The 24,153-nt window shown below is 38.5% G+C and overlaps 1 protein-coding gene across 4 annotated transcripts in view; it reads left to right on the forward strand.

The window, feature by feature from the left end:
* nav1a (neuron navigator 1a) overlaps nucleotides 1-24,153 on the forward strand; it is a 151,701-nt gene that overhangs the window by 24,195 nt on the left and 103,353 nt on the right. For all 4 annotated transcript variants that reach the window (XM_077204731.1, XM_077204732.1, XM_077204729.1 and 1 more), the window contains exons 4-5: nucleotides 3,148-3,912; nucleotides 22,020-22,122. In XM_077204731.1, coding sequence (XP_077060846.1) covers nucleotides 3,148-3,912; nucleotides 22,020-22,122 — 868 coding nt within the window. The remainder of the gene's footprint in view (nucleotides 1-3,147; nucleotides 3,913-22,019; nucleotides 22,123-24,153) is intronic.

A 24,153-nucleotide genomic window follows, 5' to 3' on the forward strand; every position in this document is an offset into this window, starting at 1 on the left:
GTAGTAAAAAGTAGATTGATTTTCTTTTTTTTCTTTTTTTTGTAAAACATACAACAATAATGTTTTATTTACAAAAAAAAAAATACAGTGTAGGCAAATGTACAAGTAATCATGAGACACCAAAATGTCTCCTTTTAATATTTAATATATTTATAATATTATTTTTATAGAAAATATATTTTAACAGTATTTTACCAGCTAATTTTAATATATCCAATAATAATATTTTAATTTTACAATTTAATACATTTTATAGGATTGGTTTTTGAAACTCCCTCCACATACAATCATTTGATACACATTTGACAAGACACTTTTATACAGCAATCTCTTTGGAAAGTTACAAAATGACAAATGCGTCATATAATTGGACTTTGAATGTTTGACTCAAGCTAAATTTTGAGTTACTCTGAAGTTTGTCCAGCAATTTTGCAATGGTGTCTGGGTCTTCAGCACAGGACAGTCGGCTCAGTGTTTGGAGCCCGACAAGTAAGAGACGATGTGGCGACCTGTGGTGAAATTTACGTGAGTGCGCTATCTTGAGCCCACGGTCAAAACAGAGTGCTGTTTATAAGCAAGGGCTTCCCCATGAACAGATCTAGCTCTGTGTGTTATTCCTTCCACTTTATATCTAGTGTGACATTAATGTCTCTACTGGGAGGAACTTTGGACTAGCCTGCTGGTTTGGATATGTTTGCCTCCTTGAATCACGTCTGACATTAGAAATACGAAGTTAGAAGTTCCTGGACTGTTTTATAAAATGGAATGATACTTTAAATCATGTACTGTTACTTTCTTATGATAAAGCAAAAAATCTTGCACTGAAGCTCAATGCCATATTTAGAGACAAGAATATCATTGAGATAGGCTTTTTGAGCAAGCAACTACCTAGCAACACGTTAGCAACTACCCCGAGCATGGCAAATTCATAGCAACATTCTAAAAACTAAACAGACCATTTTAGGTGGAAATTCTTCAGAATATATTAAGAGTAGTTTGTGTTATTATTGTTGTTGTATAATGCATTTTATAAATGTTTCTGTGGTCTTCAAAAAGGGCCAGACATTTAAATGACTGACTAACCAGTAGAATGCAAATATTATGTTTTTTTTTCAAATACTGTTCATAACGGTCTCTAAAGGGTAGCACTAACACTGTTCTCCTTTAAAGCTGTTTGCTGCATTTGAATATTTCCGTTTGCCCTTTGGATTTCCGCCTAAAAACTGCAAAGATATATCAGAAACTTTCATAGACTTTGTTCAGCGATTTTCTTATTGACTCGTTTAGTACTGGTTTTTAAGTTGCCATCAGGAATTAGTGCATTAAGTGCATGATGGGAAGAAACAGAGGTATTATGCATATTAATTAATGGATAAGGTAATGCACCACCCTGAAAGCATGCACTCTACTTGAGCCTATTGATTGATGATATGATAAATGTTGAGATATAAGTTGAGTTTATGTTATTAAGTGCAATAGCAACAGTTATTTGCAAACTTAATAAGAGACTTACTACAGAGAGAATGATAAATTGAGTTGCTTTATCAACCCAGTGTCCTTGAGCTAAGATGTTGTATGAGGTCAGTTATTTCCACTTGGATGGTCTGTTTGGTAGAGCTTGGCCTTGTTGAGATGAAATGACAGAACTAAGTAGAGCACTCTCAAAATTGATTCAAACACGGCTAGATCCCTTTCGGCTTCAGAGGAAGGAACTGTGTGCGGTCTTGTGTGTATCGTACTGTTGTGACATGTCCTTCCAAACGCTGGTGAAAAATTAGGTCCATCCTCTGACAGAATGCCGGTTGTTCTTTCCGAAGCTCAATCATTTTTTTATGGGGGTAATTCACTGTCACACCAGAGCCAGAACCTAATTGTCTATTTTTTATAGCCTGAAGTGTCATGCAAAGTGTCATTTAAAAGAATAAAAAAATAAAATAAGATAGGGCACCAGTGACAATCTTGGTAAACTTTGCTTAAAAGATTTGACTAGAAAAAAAAGAAAACACTTATTATTTTTTATTGATAATTTTAATGAATCATTTTTGTTATATCCAGCTTCAAATCCAATTTAGCATGTCACAAATTATGTTTTTTAGATCCAGCTAAATTATTTAAATGAACTTTTGTTCAGTTTTGAGTGACTTGAGTGTGGGTAGATGATGACTGAATTTTCCTTTCTAAAGCAAATTATCTTTGGAATGTGTGACTGACAAAATGTAGGTATGTGAATGGAAGATCTCTGCCATGTTTTATATGCGAAAATGAATTATGAAAGTTTTGTAAGGGTAGGATGCTTCCGGTCATGGCCGTTACAGACGGTTTAAGATTCTAACAAGTAATAAACATGCAGCAAACACAATTTTACAGAAGCTCCTAGAATTTCTAAAAAAGTAATTTAAATCAGTTTTCATAATGTAACATTTCTTAAAATCAACACAAGTCTGACAGCATAATATTACTAGTGATTATGTCCTTGCAGTGAAAACATTACTGTATTTATGATAACAGTCCATTGTAGTGAACCAAAGAGAGCCAGTAAAGGAAGCATGGTGACAGGCTACGGTTTAGACCACAGATCCTTCATACGATAACACTTGTGCAGGGGAGCAGTATAGCATCTTTAGAGTGGGTGTGTTGGAGAGAGAAAGAGGAAAAGAGAGAGAGAGAGCCAGAAGAGAAGCGGGAGGAGGAGGAGGGTGTGTGTGGTTGAATGAGTGCGGGGGAGCAAGGGGAGGGACCGTTTCTGCGTCTGTCTTCTCTGTCATTCTGCTGCTGCACAGCAAAGCAGCGAGACACTGCTGAAGGGAGAAGAGAGAAAGAGAGAAAGAGAGAGAGTGAGAGAGGGAGAGAGAGAAAGAGAGATAAAATGAGTGACTGGGTAGCACCAGAGCAGCTGCAACTGAGTTAGTCTAACTGAGAGGACCCAGATGCTGGATTTACATGCTAAAGACATCAGCTACACGGATTACCTCTTCAATTCAGGATCTACTGACTGGTCTTTCTGTATGTGTTGTGAGAGAGCTAGTTCTCCCTGTGATAAGGATTTGGCAGCAAGCGACAGAGCTTGCAAACCTTGCACCTTGTCTCTTTTTTTGCTCGATTGTAAAACGTTTTGACTCACTGATGCTTTTACATGGTTTCACGCAGGAGGAATGCTTGGGGGTAGCCCAAGAGGACAAGGAGTAGATCTGGAGACTGAGGCTGACCAAACCTCGAAAGCCAAGACACCTCAAGGCCAGGCGGGTGCCAAAGGAGTTGGGGGCATGGCTGCGAAAAGGGGCAAGTCAGGGCTCCCACAGGCTACTCCTCGGGCTGAGTTAAAGGTCTACCGAGCAGGAAACTCTGAGGGTCGTCTTCCAGTTCCTAGCAACCTGCGCAAGCAAAAGTCCTTGACCAATCTATGCGTGCTTACAGACGCTGAAAAGAAGATGCACCTGTACCAGCCCAAGTGGTCGGATGACATGGAAAAGCCTGGGGCAGGTCAGAACAAGTCAGCCAAGCTCAAAGATGCCGGAGGGGGTCCTGGCAAGGGTATCCCTCTCTCCAAAAATCTTTCCAAGTCAGAACATTCACTGTTTTTAGGAAAGCCAAAACCCTTTAACCCACCTTCCAAGCTGGGGAAACCTAGTCGGATACCTAAGGGTCCTTACGCTGAGGTCAAACCCATCAGCAAAGCTCAAGAGCTGGCAGATGATAGCAAGTCGGATGATGAGATCTTGTCCAGCAAGGCTAAGGCTAATGGTAAGAAATCTGTAAATGGCACCTCGGCAGCAGCCACACCAGGTGGAGGTGGAGGGGGCAAAGATGCACCAGAACCAGAGGAAGGAGACAAGACCTTCCTAAAGGTGGACCCTGAACTGGTTGTAACAGTACTTGGGGACCTGGAGCAGCTTCTCTTCAGTCAGATGTTGGGTAAGTAATAATACGATCCACTAATCCGCTTCCAATGCTGAGGAATGAGCAATTCTGCCTGGCTGACGGATCCTGCATCACCTCTATAGCTCAACCCAGCCCTGCTTTGCTTAGCAACCACCTCACTTTCTATTTCTTATTCATCCTGTGCTGCTCACATAACTATGCAAATTTTCTTTATTCATACATCTATTCTTGGCTCAAAGTTGCATCTGCATGTTAGTGATTTCATTTCAAACACTGTGTTGTTCCATTGAACAATCGCTGCATCCCTTTTTGTTTACATTGCAAGCTCATGCCTTGCATCTGTGCACGTATTGGATGAGACCAATCTGCGCTCCAATCGGGGGGTAGGGGTTGATCCAGGGGTATATTTGGCTTACCATTCCCATACAAAAATGTAATATATGGCCATATATGTACTTATATTTTAAATAGCATGACATATATCTATACATTTATTTGACTTATCTGAGAACACAATATATGCCTGCAACATATATGAACATTTATGTGTCCAAACATGTGAAGAAAATATTTGAGTTCATCCATATATGATACCATATATCTGCATATATTACAGTATAGCATTGGTTTCTCGCATATATGGACAACATTAAGTATAAATATGTGACATAGATATTTGTTTCCCACATATTTAATAAATGTATGTAAACATACATGCATGTGATACTGATGCATTGAAATAAGTACATATATGCATATATACCTATATGCGTCTTACATATATTTAACATTTATGTGCATATACTGGAAAATATATGGCACTTACATGAAAACGGCCATTTTTGCTATATTTTGAAATATATGTTTCATATATGTCTATGTCTTTTATATATATGAATTTTGCATATATTCTCATATATGCAGCAGACATACATGGGCACTGACATTATATATGTAAATTACATATATTTACATATATTACATTTCTGTATGGGTTGTAGTAGAGTTGACATACTGCTCTAATCTTCAGGATGTGTCCTTAGCTGCTGGTTTGGACGGCTACATTGATTTAATATTGTTATTTTTGCAGATATTCTACATCAATGATAAGCCTCAGTTCAGCACACATCATTGTAAATAATGTAAACAAACTAATACTAGAAACAGTAAAATAAATTATGTTTGATGTCATTGTGGGAACTTAAAAATAAACCTTGCTGGGTTGAATTGTTTTCAAGTCATGGTGGGCAACATATTTAGCCTTGCCGCTGGTGCCATTGATCTCTGGGGCAGTTGACAGATGGTCCCCCTCTCTTTTCCTCTCTCCCCTTCCCTCTCCCTCTTTCTGTTACCGGGGTACTTCAAAAGAGAATAATAGGGATGTCACACTCTTTGAGAAGGTCAGTGACTCAGAATGAGATGGCAACGACACATGAACATTGTGCGTTTTGTTTTTATTTAAGAATACATTAACAGTGCGGTTGACTTATTTACCTTTGCGCTCAGCTATTGTTTAGTCATCTTCCCTTGCTAGGTAGTCACATGATACTTTAATATTTAACATGGTAAGTGATGATTTGAGTGTGATTAGCAATTAGAAATTCTCTCTCAACAGTCTGACACTGAACAATAGTCTAAATTCCAAATTAGTGTCTCAGTGTATTGCTTTGTATATGTTAGAGCAGCCAGAAATATGTGGTGTGAAGTGAATCCATTGAGTTGAGATATGAGAAAATGGAATTCAGTCTATTAGCTATACTCATTTCCCCTCCTTCCCTGGAGCTTATTTTGACCTTGCCGCACAACACCTGCTGAGGGATGGGGGTGGGCGGAATTGGGGAAAAAATGGTCTTATATTGTACGGCTGATCCGGATTTGATATTCTTTTCAACATCTTGACCTCCATATATTTCTGTTGATTCCTTTAGCTTGTGCTGCCCACCAGGGTTAGCCGTGCAAGCAAAGGTTCAAAGCTTCCCTCTGGGGTTTGAAACATGCATGTGTGACTGACTGCATTAGTATTGCTTGGCTACTGCCTCTGCTTTTGACTCCACAAAACAAAATTACGACATGCCATGTCTACACCAAAGACACCATGCCTCCAATAAGTGTTGTTGTGGCACTGTTTGTTGTGAGGGATTCTTTTTTGCAATCACAATATGAAGTACTGCCCAATACAAAATAGATTATTTCTGTTTTATTTTGGCTATTTTTAAAGTTTTAATGATAGCTATCTGGTAGGCGATGAGGCAGGAAACAGCAGAAAGAAGGAGGGGGAAGAGGATCAGGAAATGTTAAGATAGGTGATACAAGGTCATGTCTGCATTAGCAGCACCGTAGTTGGTCGAAATATGAGCGCTGCCCACCAAGCAACATCTTTGATACAGTTCAAAATAGTTTGATCAGTATAACTGGCCAGTCAAGCCAAGACTTTATAATTATGTAAATTCGGTCTCCAGTTGGAAATATGGAAACATTCTGCTTAAGTGCTTAGATGCCTTTGGTATTAGACAGTGAAAATGGGGAGCCACCAGTGGAGAGTTAAGAGAATCACTACTAAGATCAGATGGAAAACCGAAACATGTCTTCTAAATACTTAAGGAATGAATGAATGAATGAGGCATTTATATAGCACTTTCATATGTACTACTGTACACCCAAAGCGCTTTGCAATCATATCAGAGAATCTCTCCTCAACCACCACCATAAGGAACTTGACAGATGCTTTTTACTTTGTGTTGATAAGAGCTTTATCAAACCAAATATCCTACCGTGTAGCATAGCTTTTGGATATGAGGATTAACGGCACATGAAGATAATGAAGACTCAGGTTGCAAAAAATAAAGGTGCAGAAATTTTTTTTTGTTTTAACCAATAATATGTCCCTGTAAATTCTTTTAACAATCCAGTAAAATCCTGATGAATAAAACCAAGCCCCACCCTCCATTATTTTGCATTGAATATTCGTTTTTGCTAAAAGATGTGTGCTAAATAATATAGAAGTTAATTTTGTTTTAACTTGTATGTAGTTTTAATCCGCATTATATACACTATTAGATTGTTATTACATTATTATTACATTATTGTTACATATTACATTATTATTAATTTAATGAGACAATTTATTCTCAGTGTCTCATTCTGCTATTGGAGTGTGTGTCTGAGAGCTGAGAGCCTCTTTCCAGTGGCACTTTACTGCTATCTTTTTCTTCATCATAATTTCCATCTCTGCCTGGCTTGAGATCTGGGTTGCAGTAGCACTAGACTGGACATGATTGCTGCTGACAGCCACATTCAGGGTGAGGCTACTGTGTGTGTACTGATCTACAAAATAAAGTAGAAAAGTTGATCTTGGCAGCCTAATTATAATGATACAATAAAACAATACATTTATCTCAGTTTCGTGTCAAGACTGCAGTCAATCATATTCATTTCCTTTAGGACAAGGCACAATGACCTGGAAGCATTTTGTAAGTCATGGCACACTATTTCCTCATTTCCTGAATGTGATATTGTTGGGCTGTTATGCACGATAAATGTGTGTCCATGTTAAATTGCCTGTAGACCGGTGCATTGGGCAGTTAGAGAAATGATAATGTACAGGAAATGGGTTTGTTAATTCAAGCAGCCCATTTTAAAGGGAAACCATTACTAATATGCAGTGGTTTTGCTGTGCATATTATGTTTTCCTGAGCATGACAAGCCAGGAAATTGTCGCAAGGGTTAAAGTCAATCTGACTGACATCCCAGCATGCTGCAGGCCTCCTCTTCACAGTGCGCATGATTTCATTCCAACCAGGTCTGGTTGTGTAAGAGCTGATCTCAAGGGAAACCACAGACATACAGCTATGCATGCAGCTTTTATTTAAATGTATAAAGGAAGGCGTATATTTTATTTGTGGAGGTCATCATTAGTTCTCTGTTCCCAAACCTAGTGACCTCCCTACGTAGGCAGCAATTTAAGGCATCAAAGTCACTGGACCAACACCAAAGTTTTAAAAGGTAGACAGCATAATTATATCTTCAATGTTCTGTTTTAGTAAAATTATAATGACACTTAACATGTATCCTTCATGGAGAAGGCAATACCAACATTGAAACCAGCATTGCAAAAAGCTCAGTATATACTGTGTGTATTTAATCCAAATCAAATGCCTACAAGTATAATTATACAAGGTATAAAATATTAAAATGGTACACTTTTTCACTTTGTGTTAGGTGAGTTGATTCTGCTGTGTGCGTCATGTGTGGTACTTGGAGTTGGAGTTGCATAAATATAAGACTGAGGTAATGTATACAATAGTTTGTGCTAACCAAACTATAGTGCTGTTCCAATGTATAGATACGGTATATACTATATACTATAGAATTAAACATAACTTTTTGTCTGTTGACCAAAACATGGTTCTGATGACCAGATTGCACTTAATAGCAAAACAGGAATTGAAAGAGAAACCACAAATAAAGATCAAGTTTTGGTTTGAGAAACACAGTTAACATGAAACCATGCACAACCTGACCATCTCCATTTTGTGGGCACTGAGTCAATGACTTGTGTACTGTTTTGATGGCCAACAGATTCATAATGTGATTACAGTCATGACCAACATCTCCTTGCATCAGCATGCTGTGTGCGACTAATGCAATCTAAGTCCCAATCAAATTTCTGTATGTTTGCAAAATGGAGGAGTGGAAATAATCTGCTCATTTTATGCAAGCATGCAACATGGAAATAATGATTGTTTATCTCTTAAAACAATAAGACATATTGCAAAACAATCTTTGGTTATTTGTTTTGTCTATGTTTTTTGCAGTTTCTGCCTGTTCAGCAGAGACTGAGTTTTAGTCGTCAACAAACTAGAGCTGGAAGCAGCCCTATATTTAAGCAAAGTAAAATAACTCTCAAAAGAGCAATACTTTCCAGGACATTTCCATGTAAAATAGTCAACTCTTGGATGGATGCACATATTTAGCCTGTTTTATGTCAGTTAAGTGAGAGCTGTTTTTTTGGTCTTTGCTCAAATGTCCAGTTATTTTTCAAGTCAAGTGGTGGTTTATGCGCAGCAGTTGGACAGTCCTGTTTTTGAAGGCCTTATTGTTTTGCGGTTGAGACGGCCCCCGCCATTATACAGCTTTTTTTCAGCCGTTAGAAAACACCACATAAACACCATTAGGTTTTCCTGTCGTATATCCTGGATGTTGGCTGCTTAAAACACTTAAAACAAGCTTTTCTCAGTTTTATGTGAGGACATATCTTGGGTTTGCCTGGGTGAATATAGGGCAAGAAATCAACTCTTTTCCCAGTAGTCACTAATTGTGACTAAAGTTATCATTGCTCTAGTATTACAGATTACAAACCCAGGCAATGAAACTTGAGGTGACTATGTATGTGGTGCTGTACTTGTATCCAAACAAACTCTACTGTATTTTTGTCACATTGCCAATGGTCTCTAAAGCTAATATCACCCCAAATTTGTTGAAATTATTTACTTCAGATCAACTGTGAATGGCCCATTAAGCAATAGCTGCCAATGTATAAAACTATATAGTGAGGCCGCTCAAATTCTTCAAAAACTCAACTGGTCTAGAGTAAACACTTACACGCTAAGGTCATAATATTGTTGATCTTTGTCACAGATGTGGTGTTTGTCAATGGCACCACATCTTTACACAAGCAATTATAAATTCAAACATCCCAATGTCTCTCTTTAATCCATTACCAATGGCTTTAGCAAAATGATGGCTGTTTTGGGACACAGGTGACAAAGTCATAGTTTGATCAGGCATGCATGGTTGGACAGATTTAGAACTGGTTCACCTTGAATCCATGATTATAGTCAATTATAAAGTTCAAAGCCTGTTTAATCAATGACCCTGTTCAATCAAAGTGACTCATCTTATCATGGTCTCCCCTACATACAGTAGGAGTATTTTAGAAATTCTTTAATCGTTGAGAATAATAGGTTAATTACTGTTGTGTCTTCTCTGCTGAATACAACTCTGTATGCGTACTATGCATTCAAATATTCTTCTTTGCTGCTTTCAGTCAGATCTCCTAATCTTTGCTTTAAGAAGAAGAATGGAGAGTCCTTGTTAAAAGCAATAATTTCGCCCCAAAGCGGAAAGAAGCGGTTGATCTTGTGTTCCCTCCACACATGGTCTCCAGTTCCACAGCTGGTCTCTTTGACCCTACATGGTGTGATGGGATCACTTTGGCCTGAGGTCATTTCAGAGTTATGATGTTTTTGTTTGTCAAACAGCATTGCACCACTTCTTGCCTCCTTGAGCTTCATAAGAAATTGAGCAACACTTGTGCTCAATCTTTGGCAAGAAAACATTGTTCCAAATGGACCTCCTTTTACAACTCTGTCTGCATTGAAAATGTGTCTGCTGGTCGTAGTAATTGGGCACAACAACAGCTGGGTTGGACCTCCTTAAGTCTTGAGAGCCTTGCAAGAGATGCAGCTGTGGTGTTGGAGGTTTCTCTGCACTATTGCAGGGGGGGGGGGGGGGGGGACTTAAACTTTTTTTTAAGTTAACTTTCAACTGTTCCACTTAGCAGGAAGATATTTAGCATAATCAGAATCATGATTAAGTCAAGTAATGGCCTTTGGAAATGGATGCCTTCTTTTACAATGTAATAAAATTGTCCAAATCTATACATGTAAAAATGCTGTTTCGGTATTATGGACACAAGATATATGCAATTTGATTTACCATGGAAAAAAGTGTGTGCAAACCTTTTCTGAGTAAATTTGTATTTCACATCTTATTTTCCATGACCCTAAAACAACTGATGATTTAAACAGCCAACTTGGCCCCATTCACTTGCACTTTCACTTCTAAATGCCTCAGAATAACCTGTTTTTTAATAGAAAATATGTCATGATTTGAAAATTGTTTTGTGGTAATCAACATTGTCACAAATGCTGTCAAATGAGCTTGATAGCATGAACTGGCAATATTCTCTAAGTGTATCAGTTTGAAATATTTTTTTGACTACAAGCTACTACAGTAACATATTGTCAACAGATTATTGCAGTCCTCTGAGAGCTATACGACTTAAAATAATTTTAAAAAGGGGATTTCCCTTTGCCATGTCAGATGCATTCATGAATAGGAAGCCATCTTTTCCAATCGTCACAATAAGAAAGACATTATGTTTGACGTTATGGCCCAAAACTTGTGTCCGGTAGGGTGGATGCAGTGTTGCAGCCTGGCTTTATTGTGTTTAAATGTCACTACAATTTTCCCAGTCTTGGTGTTGTGATAAATATTTCCCTTTGCTTTTCTTTCTTGGCTGAATATCTCTGAACTACAAATCAGATTCGTCATGGCAGTAGGTCTTTTTTTACTGGCGACTATTCCATTAGAATTTCTCAGCTGTTCTGATTCAGTTCAGCCTCTTGCATGATTTTGCAAAAAGTGTCATGGGATTGCAACATGAGTGAGGAAAGATAAGGAAGTCTTATAATACTTTCTGGAAACAACACCAGCACAAGACCAGAGCGTCACTGTTTTCTTCCTCTGTAGTTATCCCCCAAGGATATTATTGTGATTTTGTGCGGATATGCCAGTCTGTCTTAACATTTCCCTTGGTGTGTCTTCTACCATTTGGCTGAAGCATCTGCAGGACACTCTATTGTTATTTAAGAGTCCCTTCATTGACCAGATGCTTTGTGCTTGCGTGTATACATGTCTTCCTGTTTTCATGTTGTCGAGGTCACCACTTTGTCTCCAAGCACCCTGAATGGAGTAAAGGAATTAGAATTGAAAAACACAGACACAGAGTCATAGGATAAACTTGAAATGAAACAAACTTGTGGTGGTGGAGCGGGTAACTATACAATTTCCCCAACACCACAAATGTGTCTGAAATGAATTCCTACTCAGAGTAATTTAAGAGTATCGCAGTGTATTGTTAATAAAATATTAGCCAGTTTGTCCAAGTAGTGAAAAATGTTTCTCTGGCACAATGCTAGGGCATTAAACTACATTAACATCCCTATGGGATTAATTTGGCCTTATTTAGATCCCTGTCACCTAGTTTGCCTTAATTAACCAATTAAAAATCATCTGTTCCTCGGCTCTGGTAATAAAACATGGAAAATAAAAACGATTATGGATGGAAATCGACCATCATTTGTAAAAGACCAATGGATCTAACAAGAGCACCATGCTGTGCTTTGTTTGGCACAGTTCACTTTCCAGACAAGACCTTTTAGAAAAGTGGTGCAGTTCTACCAAAAAATTGTCTTCAGAGCTGTTAGCACTCTCTGACATCCATTTAGTTAGTCCATTTCACTTATTGCTCTCACAGCATTCTCAGAAAGGCCATAGATGGTTCCAGTAAGCACCAGTCTACACCCTATTAGCTTCTCTATTGACAGGCTATGAGTCAGCTACTCAATAGGAAGACACTGTCAGTCTTTTAAGCTGTTGAGACATTGTGGCAGCCTTGGGTTTAGAAGGTACTTTAAGCTGGTAGTGTATTTCAGAGAAAACACTAGATGTTGTAATATTGGGTTTGACACTCTGCAACAATGTATTGGAAGTTCTGCACGATGTTTTAAATACTGGAACTGAGATTCTTTCAGTTGCATTCTCACCTCTTCAGGAGACTCTAGAGGTCCATGGATTTGGAGCAGATCCAGAAGATGTGGTCATTAGGGTTAGCATGCATTACTTACTACTTTTCATTAAGATATGTGATCTGATCTAACTGACTCTGTGTGAGCCCATTCTCAAAACGTCAACATTTTGGTTTTTGAGAGGATTAAACCAGGAAACTGTACTTAGATGGCATCTATCTATCTGTTGGACAGTTATCTATTGCATGTCCCAAATCTTTTCTAAACAATAAAGACCATGAAATCACAATCCAAGTTCTAGAGCCACATCTGAGGGCCCCATAAATCCCAATTATACGCCAACTGTAATTATGAGATTACTGTTAATCTTTCATCCTGTGATAAACGGTCATTTTTAAACCCCTTTAAATGAGGTGTGACTTTGCCAGTGCAAGCATTTGACAAGTTCTTTATGTGGGTTTAGAAAGTATCCCATTAGAATGCAACACACTTTACAGCCTTTCTTTTATTGTGTTCTCTTTTGAGCTAAATATACGTACAGTAGAGTCCTCCCATTCCTTTGGAAGCTTCCATTCTCCCAGTGCTTTGTCGTCACAGTATATTATTGTAACACACTAACTAAGCTACTGTTGGTTCTCTGTTTGTCGGCCTGATGCCACTTTTTGTTTCAAAGCATGTACCATTAGAATTCTCGCAGTGTCTCTGCTTTCCCCCGGACAGTCTTGAATCAACTTGTATACCCCTGAATAGGCAGAGAAAAGAGAACATCTGAATTGGTAGCGGCTGCTTTCAACTCTTTCTCTTAGCACCCCATCACAAGTAGTTGAGGGTGTAAAGAGGGGGAGGCAGGTGTACTGCAGTCCCCCCATCCACATTTAACCAGCTAGCCTTGATTCATTAGCTTTCCCCCTGAGAATGTGTTTGCGACGGGGGGAGAAATTTGCATCCCTAATTTCCTCATTCCCTCACCCCGACTGCAGCTGGGTCCTCTGGGCCCGAGCCGATTTGGAAAACAGGAAGTCTAATGGTCTTGGACCTTTCCGTCAACCTTACCCCATGTAGTGTGGAGGCTTTAATTACCATAAACGAGAGCTGTGCTTAACAACTGCGTGGAATCGATTAGATGCAGCAGTGGTATTGGGGTAGGAGGCCCCCTCCTTCTACAGTGGCTGATGTCTTTTGTTTCAGGATGTAGTATGTTATACATCCCTTTTTGGGATCCAAGAGCAGACATTTGCATCAAGAAAGGGAACCAGTTAAAGCTTAAGCTTGTGAGAAATGCTTAATAATTATTTAATGCTTTTCAGACTGCTCTGCAAGTCATGTGACTTAAGATCAAAGGTAATTGCAGCCAGTTGCATGACTGAACATGGACAAAGAAGATTTTTACAGAGCTTCTCGTGTAACTTCCATTGGCACGGGCAGACGGTCTGTAACATAAGTTTCATAATGAGATCAGTGGTGGTTGGAAAATTTTTCCGTACAACAATAGTCTATATATGTTACTACTAACAGTTCAGTTGTTATTATTATAGATACCTTCTCATCATTCATGTTTTGAGTTATTTCAAGTTCATATTGATTTAGATGTGACTGAAAATGGTGATATCTGGGTAGCTGAGTTTTTTATTTTGCAAGTTGTCTGTTCATTTGACAGCGACTTCGTGGCTTTAGAAAAATAAATTTCTCTCATTTTATTTTGACTATTGATTATTTTCTAATTGAAATTAAAGGAAAGGAATAAAGGAAGCACTGCTTTTTTCTTGTGAAAACACCTCTAATTAAGACATAAATAACAATTTTGCTCGTTATATTCTAATGAACACTGGAAAAAGCTACAAAACCCCCCAATGTTTTTCTGTAGCTAGTTTTTGTTGCCCTGCTGGTTCTTCCATTGGGATTAATGTAGAGAGGGGCGGATTTAAATCTAGCACAGATGAAATGAACTGTCCTAGAGTGGTCAATTCAAGTGTGTCTAATATGATTTTAACTACTACTGCTCAGTGAATGAATGTGACTCTTGGGCATTTTGGATGGAGTGCCAATCTTTAAAGCATGGATTCATCCAAGCTGAAGAGGGAAGATCCCAAGCATGTGTGCCATCTAGTGTAGGGTAGCAGACATGATAACCAAGCAATAGTGGGAGTCTAAACTGTCCCCAACATTTACATCTGTTTTTTTTTTCAGTGGTCATATGAATCAATTTGAATATATATTTTCTGAATTATATTTGAGTTTTGTTCACTTGTGCAAAACTTGCACCAGGATGTTAAAGTGCTTTGGATGGTTGACAAGGTATTGCTATGCAGTTCCTATTGTATTCTGGGTGGTTGTTCGGATGCCAAGTTGTTTTAAGTGTGTTTGGGATGGTTGCCAGGATGTTGCTATGCAGTTGCTATGGTGTTCTGGTGGCTGCTAGAGTGTTGCTTCATGGTTATTGGAGTGTTCTGCCAAGCGAGTCTATAGTGTTCAGAGTGGTTGCTAGGGTGTTGCAAAGGTGTGGTGGTTGCTAGGTTGTTGTTTTTAATGTGTTCAAGATGGTTGCTAGGACATTGAAATGCAGCTGCTGTGGTGTTATGGTGGTTGTTAGGTTGTTGCTATATTATTTGAGTGTTCTGGGTGATTGCCAGGCCAGTCTGTGGTGTTCAGGGTGGTTGCTAGGCAGTTGTGGTGGTGGTCATGATGTTTGGAGTGGTTGCTAGGTGAGTCACAAGATCTCATCCCCAAGTCTCTGACATTCTGCCACTTTTGGCATATTTGATCACAAGTAATAGCACACATCTTCTTAACATGTACATGGTTTCAGGTATCAGGGGTTTGTTCTACCTCTAAGCAAGGGCCACAAATTATTGGATTCATATTGTTCTGGCACCTCCTCTGCTTGCCACAGGAGATTTAGGGTGGTTGCCAGGACATTGTTATGTAGCTGCTGTGGTGTTCAGGTGGATGATAGGGTGTTGCTACTATATGTTAGAGTGTTATAAGAGATTGCAAGGCCAGTCTATGGTGTTCAGGGTAGTTGCTAGGGTGTTGCTAAGGTGCTCTGGTGGTTACTAGATGGTGTTTAGGGTGGTTTACACTATTTGTGTGTTAAGGGTGGTTGCCAGGGCATTGCTATGCAGCCGTTTTGGTGTTCAGGTGGATGCTAGGGTGTTGCTACGTGGTTGTTAGAGTGTTCTACGACATTGCCCGGTCAGTGCTATTGTGTTCTGGGTAGTTGCTAGGGTGTTGCTAAGGTGTTTTGGTGGTTGCTAGATAGTTATTTGTATGTGTAAAGTGGTTGCCAGGACATTGCTATGCAGCTGATGTAGTGTTCAGGTGGATGCTAGGGTGTTGCTACGTGGTTATTAGAGTGTTCTAAGAGACTGCCAGGCCAGTGCTACGGTGTTCATGGTTGTTGCTAGGATCTTGTGGTGGTGGTCATGATGTTTGGAGTGGTTGCTAGGTGAGTCACAAGAACTCATCCCCAAGTCTCTTACATTCTGCCGCTTTTGGCATATTTGATCACAAGTAATAGCACACATCTTCTTAACATGCACATGGTTTGACGTATCAGGGGTTTGTTCTACCTCTAAGCAAGCACCACAAATTATTGGATTCATATTGTTCTGGCACCTCCTCTGCTTGCCACAGGAGATAACCTTTCACATCTGAACAGCTTGACTACTTTAACTGGCACATGGTGCTGCAACGGTTCTGTGCGTTCAGTGACACCATCATCTCAGTATTGAGCTAATTCCCAAAGCCACTGAAATCAATAGTTCTTATATGTCACATCTCTTAATGGTGAAATCAATGTGATATGTTTTCTTGAGCATGTTTCTGCAGCATTGAGTGGTGCTGCCAGGTTGGCTCTGCTTAGACTACAACCATCAGGGTGATGGACACCTCATTGGTTCATGACCTCTCTTTCTCTCTGCATAGGTCATTCCAGCACTGGCCAGCTGGACTGACCCGCAGGGGGCCGTGAGCGTGGGGGTGGAAGTGTGATGATCTTCTCAGTCTCCTTTCGTTACACCAGCGGTCAACAGCACAATTCACATGCATCCACTGCTAACTGGAATAATCCAAGCACAATGTTCTATAACTGAGAGAAAACTATCGGCTATGATTACAAATGTTTTTTTTGTTTTTTTTGGGACATATAACTACACATAATTACTAGAAACGCATGCTTATCTTCGACAGATATGAATACTGAATCCATTAACGAATGGGAGCAAATCCGCTATGCATGTTTTCGGTGTAAAAGATCCACTGACTCCAACATGTTCTCTCAAATCTGTCCATTTTGTGGTAATTACCCTCTCATAGCTTAATGTGTGCTATCACAGAGAGTTAATGGTCCTTTCAGACACCGACTGTTGCAGACACCATCATTGTCATCTTGTCAATGGGGGGTTGTGGTCAACCTGCTCTAAACTTTACTCATCTTTGCTTTTATGACACACATATTGCTAAATTAACTGTGATGGAAATGATATCCAAAGGAATGGCATAAAATAACTAAGTGAAATGTTTCCCAAAAGGATTCCTTTTATACCGCCAGCTGTCATTGGTTAGCCAAACAGATAAACGCGCCCCAAACTTACACTATTGGTTGAAACAAACACAGCAATGTATTTATAGTGTTTATCATTTTCAAGGGAATCAAACTCTGAAAATGTCTTTGCATTTTAAACTGGGATAGGAGATTATTAAAAAAAAAAAAAATATATATATATATATATATATATATATATTTTTTTTTTTCTGTTTGACCATTATATTATTATAGATGTTAGAGGTAAGACAGAAAATAACAGGGAGAACATGGGACAAAAGGCTCTGGAAATAAAAAGTCAAAAAAGAAATAAAAAGAAAAAAAATCTGTAAAACCGGTAATATTGTGAAATATTTAAAAATAACCTTTTTTTCTATTGTAATATATTTAAAAATGTAATTTATTACTGTGATTGCGAAATTATTTTTTCAGCATCATTACTCCAGTCTTCAGTTTCACATGATCCTTCTAGTTTGCTCATTTGATGAGAAAGTAAGGTGAGGTCACCATATATACATTATTACATAGCGAAGCGTTCATCTATTCTCAAAACCTTTAAGGGTTAGTTCACCCAAAAATGAATTATGTATGAATGAAAATGAATTATTCACCCTCATGTCGTTCCAAACCCGTAAAACTTTCGCTCATCTTCAGAACACAAATGTGACCCTGGACCACAAAACTAGTCACAATGGTTAATTTTTTTAAATCATTGAAATCATCTGAAAGCTGAATAAATACGCAATCCGTTGATGTATGGTTTGTTAGGATAGGACAATATTAGGCCGAGATACAACTATTTGAAAATCTGGAATCTGAGGGTGCAAAAAAATAATATTTTTAATATATTTATGGTAAAAAAATTACAAAATATCTTCATGGAACATGATCTTTACTTAATATCCTAATCATTTTTTGCATAAAAGAAAAATCGATAATTTTGACCCATACAATGTATTGTTGGCTATTGCCACAAAAATACCCAATTTACCATTCTAGTTATCTCCAACGCGAGTTCACGTAACAACGTCTGTATGCGTTATGGTACTCTCGTGAACGCATGCTGGAGATTAATATTTTATAAATAAAGTGGTAAATTATGGGGGGGGGGGTTTGTGCAAACAAAGCACTCGTGTCGCTTCATAATATTGAGGTTAAACCACTGAAGTCCATGGATTCTTTTCATGATGTCTTTACTACTGTACCTTTCTGGGGCTTGAAAGTGGTAGTTGCGTAGCTGTCAATGGAGGGACAGAAAACTCATATTTCATTACAAAGATGTGTGTTAAAAACATAAAAACACATTTGTGTTCTGAAGATGAACGAATGTCTTATGGGTTTGGAATGACATGCGGATGAGTAATACTGTAAATGACAGAATTTTTATTTTTGGGTGAACTAACCCTATAAGAGAGAGCAGAACATAACATAACTATATGATAGAGGGCCTCAGTTATGTACAGTACAAGCCAAACTAGCTTTAAACCAAACCACCATCCTCACTTGCAGAGCAGCCCATTTGAACCACTCTGGGAGATTCATTGTATTTCATGTGTCTAATTGTATGAGATTATGCCTGAATGAAGAGACACTCCACATGGGGCCACATGGGGGTGGGGGTCTCCATTTTCATCACAAAGCCATGGGCCACTTCCATGTGTTGTACTGATCCACTACACACACCCTCCCAAACACACACAATCATTTTTCTATGGTGGAGATTAAAGTGAATTAAGAGTAGGACTTTGACTAATGCCAGTCTGGATGTCATTACAGAGGGTTTGGCATGAGGTCCTGCTGTGCTGACTGGTCAAGCTTCAGGATTAACACACCCCAGGGGAAACATACAAGATGGTGTGAGCGATGAGGTTTTGGGAGGGATGTGAGGTGGCAGGGACAGGTAGAGACTAATCCCACCAAATTTTAGGGCTGTCAGATGCATATTGTGCATAAAGTAGTTCCGATTAGTGATTGTTTTACTAAATTACTGAAAATGGAATTAAAGTTTTCATTTAGCTGAAATGCAAAACTGAAGATAATGTAATGGTAATTACATTATTTGAAGAGTTGTTAGTGAGGCCAGTAGGGGGTGCTCACCATGTGGTCTGTGTGGGTCTTAATGCCTCAGTATAGTGACGGGGGCACCATACTGTCAAAAAGCACCGTCCTTCGGATTAGACGTTAAATCGAGGTCCAGGCTCTCTGTGGTCATTAAAAAAAGAGCAGGGATGTCCTGGCCAAATCTTCCCATTGGCTTCTGTCCATCATCATGGCCTCCTAATCATCCCCATATATGCTGATTGGCTTCATCAGTCTGACAGTACGCAGTGATGGTGTTTGAGAAGTTCCCCCCTTAAAGCACTTCGAATGCAGAGAAAAGCGTTAATTAATGCAATTAATTATTTTTTAATTATTATTATTACAAATGATTTATGTAATTGGATAATTGATGCTGTTCAGGGTATCATGTTCACAGGTGATTAACCAGTCGTAGTAAAGTTATTTGTCAATGAGCCTCCTCTTAATATTTCAGCCTAACTAAATGTACCAATTGCAACTCTAACATCATTTTTTGTAATTTAAAGTCTGTCAACATTGCTGACATGTTTAGTTTTAGTATCCACATTGTGTGCATGAAATAGTCACTGACAAAGTGCAAATGTGACATCGGGGAACCTATTTAGGTTAGGTTAACCTATTGACAGATTTTCAGTTTCAAAAATGTCAGTGAATCACTAGTTTACAATTCAGTGAAATCACAATTTAGGGGTGCGTTTGCCAAATGTTTCTCTAGACATCTATACAGGTGCTGGTCATATAATTAGAATATCATCAAAAAGTTGATTTTATTTCAGTAATTCCGTTAAAAAAGTTAAACTTGTATATTATATAGACTCATTACATGAATAGTGAGATATCTCAAGCCTTTATTTGTTATAATTTTGATGATTATGGCTTACAGCCTGTGAAAACCACAAAATCAAAATCTCAGAAAATTAGAATATTACATGAAATCACACAGTAATTACACAGTAATCCCATGGACATTGAACCAGGTTTTGGTTATTTTGGCAGTGTGGGCAGGTGCAAATCCTGCTGGAAAATGAAGTCAGCATGAAGTGCTCTGAAAATGTCCTGGTAGATGGCTGCATTGACTCTGGATTTAATAAAGCACAGTGGACCAAAGTCCTCTTTTCTGATGAGAGCAAATTTTTCATCTCATTTGGAAACCAAGGTCCCAGAGTCTGGAGGAAGAATGGAGAGGCACACAATCCAAGATGCTTGAAGTCCAGTGTGAAGTTTCCACAGTCTGTGTTGGTTTGGGGAGCCATGTCATCGGCTGGTGTTGGTCCACTGTGCTCTCCACTCAACACAGCCGTTTACCAGGACATTTCCAGAGCACTTCATGCTTCCTTCAGCAGACGAGCTTTATGGAGATGCTTCCTTCATTTTCCAGCAGGACTTGCACCTGCCCACACTGCCAAAATAACCAAAACCTGGTTCAATGACCATGGGATTACTGTGTAATTACTGTGTGATTTTCATGGATTATTCTAATTTTCTGAGATTTAGATTTAGTGGTTTTCACAGGCTGTAAGCCATAATCATCAAAATTATAACAAATAAAGGCTTGAAATATCTCACTTTGCATGTAATGAGTCTATACAATATACAAGTTTCACTTTTTGAATGGAATAACTGAAATAAAATCAACTTTTTGATGATATTCTAATTATATGACCAGCACCTGTACTTGCAAGTTCCATCATTATTAACATGGTTTTGCATTTCCCGAAACCACAGTTTTAACAAACATTCGCAAACAGCCTCACGAATTGTGTGGTTGTATACAGTTCTCGACCTGTGGTTAGAAGCAGTTTCTTTATAGTATGACATGTGGAAAGACATAGATCATGCTCCTGAGCACAATAAGCAAGCTAACAGTGCATGCAGTACATTCTGTATCCTTAATTCATTTTAAATACACTGTATATACATTTCAATCTATATGTAATTTAGCTTTATACAACAATGCAATGCACTCAACGTTCAATTACCAGTGTGACATATGAACTGTATGAATGAAGCAATATCATCCTTTTTTAATGAGTATCTTTTTTCTCATTGTTTGATTGGTCAAAAGTTAAGACAATGTCGTTTTTAATTCCACAATGATTAGTGGACTTGCCAGCATAGTGAGCAATTTGACAACATTACACATTTCATTCTGTTTCACATAATTTCAAAATACATTAAAGGCAGTATCCGATAAGTAATACGCTAGTATTTTTTTCCATTCGAGTCCATCCTGTGTGTACGAAGCCAAACTGATGAACTGATAAATGGAGGGGAACCTCTTTGTAAACTGCGCTATGTGGGTTTTACGATCTGACACTAGAGCAGAAGTGTTTTTTTTAGGGTGGGAGGCTGATTAGACGAAATACAGCACTTTTACTGTCAGCAGTTTTAAAACAGTCCTCAACATGTGTCGAGTTAAGACGTATAATGCATTCCCCCCAGTTTTACAGCTTGAATGTCAAATAAATCAGTATAAGCACATTTGCCTAAATAAAGAAAGCAATTAAATTGAAAGGAGACCTTTTATAAATACTAATGTCCTGTTTAAGTGAGCTTGCTAGTACAGTAGCTTAAAGTGCTTTTGGCATCTTGGCAGACTGGAAATGTGATGTTTAATTCATTCGAGTACTGCCCGCTTGCTGAATCGTCATATTGCACTGCTCCGTTTGCTCTGCGCTCTTTCAGTGTGAGAGAAAGCCGTTTGTGTGTTGTTCCTGAAAGCTGAGATACTGTACGTGTGTGAGTGGAAAGGTGGAACATGGCTCGATATCATGCATCTTGATATACGCTAATGTTTTTGTTGGCCGTTCTCCACAAAGTGTTAAATCTTAATGCACATGGGTGTGTTTGTGTGTGTATGGCCACATCACTGCTAAATGCCTGCATTAACCAGTCACTCATCCTATCCTCTCTGCTCTTTTCTGCAGATCCCGAATCCCAGAGGAAACGCACCGTTCAGAATGTCCTCGACCTCCGGCAGAACCTGGAAGATACCATGACCAGCTTACGGGGGTCGCAGCTCAGCCACAGGTACAGGAGGTCACACGGCATGTCAGGCACTGCTTGAATTGGTGATTGACTGTTTTTTGTTTTGTTTTGTTTTGTTTTTGGTTAATTGCATTCTAGTAAATCATAAAAATCAGGTTTTAAAACTAAAATAAGGGTTGCCGAAATGTAAAAAATAAGACAACATAGTATAATAACTATTATTTTAATAATTATAAACTTATTTGTATTGGCTACAATTTTTTATTTTATGTTGGATTTCCTTTTTTTTTTTGGTTAATTCAAATCAGGTTTTAAAACTAAGGGTTGCCAATATGTAAAAAATAAGACAAAATAGCATAATAATAATTGTTATTGTAATAATTAAAAAATAATTTGTGTTGTGTTTTGGCTTATTTGTCAGTTTTTGGTTTATTGTATGCTAAGAAATTACAAAAATCATTTTTTTAAAAACAAGGGTTGCCAAAATGTCAAAAATAAGACAATATAGTATAATAACTATTATTGTAATACTAATAAGCTTATCGGTTATGGCCAGAATTTTATCTTAATGTAAATCCATTCTTTAAAAAAAAGTTCAAATGTCCTTCCATAATATCATATACAAATGTGGTTCAGAGGAATTTTACATGTGACCGAGTCCAGACATCACCAAAGTCAGTCAGCAGTCGTGGAATAGAGCAGCAGATGTTTCTCTGTCCTTCTCACATCAGCACCTCCCCCTGTTGTTTCCTGCTTTTCAAGGTCCACAAACACACACACACACACACACACACACACACAAAAACACACAGCAAAAGGATGGATTAGCCTCTCATCAGAAAGCCACAACTGCTAGACCTCACACAGTATGTTGTGTTAGTGTATTGATATCAGAGCTACTGGCAATGTTTATGCTAGAGTGTTGTTTAAAGAAGCCATAAGCACTCCTTCAACCAGAGGAAGTCTGATGCAGTGCTCAAGGAAGCTGTTAAGGGTTCGTTATTCTAAACCAAGAGTTCAGCCCTGCAAACTAAACACATTCTGTAACAGCTGTCAGAGCTCTGGCTTAGTGGTGGACACAGGTACTCTGACGCATTGAGCCGTGGTGCTCATATGCGGGTGATGTGAATTCAAATCCAGCTCCAGTCTTCTGACAGATTTTAACAGATGAACTGTGAGATCCACAAGCGTAGTGTATCTCAGCACTCTATCTTTCACTTAAGCTGAGTGTGTCTGGGTGATTTTAGTACTGCCTCCTAGTATAAAATTACTCTGCCTCAGCAGCTGTAAAGTCATTCTATTAAAACCTTAACATAATTAGGCTGATTTAATGCACATAAACACTAATGCCCCTGTAGAGAGAAAGTCTGTAATGTGCTGAGCCCAAACTCTATAATAGACACTTTTCAGTTTTTTGTGGCCTTACAATGCTTTATGATGCATAACAATGGCTACTTTCCTGATTTGTCATATTTTCTCTTCCTCTGATTGAAGTGTTCGCAGAAGGGCCTGTCGAAGGATAAAAGGAACGATAATCACTGCCATTTAGTCGTCATTATTATTCTTATTATGCAAACTGAAGCGCCTGAAATTTTCAAAGGATAATTCACATTCACGTCAGTGCGATGAAATCCAGTGTCTTCTTTTTTGGGGACATTTTCCTCAGCCCTTTTGCTCTTTGTTGAAAATGTCTGCAGAAATATGCGATAACCGCAAGTGTGCAGTGCATTGTGGGTATTAATGGAATGCTTTGAGTTGGTGTCGGTGGCGTTCCTGTAGATCAAACGGTAGCATTTTTGTAGCGTGTACAGTTATGGCGCTACATAAATGTCATTGGTTCGATTCCCAGGGGTTTCCGTACTCTGTTGAAAAAACAAAACAAATTTGAATGCAAAGTAGGCTACTGCATAAAAGCATCTGCCAAAAACATAACTGTAAATGCCAATTATAACTTTATAACCTAGAATTAAGCATAAAGTTAGCATTCCCAAAGGTAGTTCCTCGGCTGGTGGAGGACCAACCAGAAGTTTGTAATATTTCAAGATACAGGTATAGTGGTCCACTGATGAATCA

This window comes from Siphateles boraxobius, unplaced genomic scaffold, assembly GCF_051911475.1.
Source record: "Siphateles boraxobius isolate OS27281-9 unplaced genomic scaffold, OSU_SipBor_1 50, whole genome shotgun sequence".
Lineage (NCBI taxonomy): Eukaryota > Metazoa > Chordata > Actinopteri > Cypriniformes > Leuciscidae > Siphateles > Siphateles boraxobius.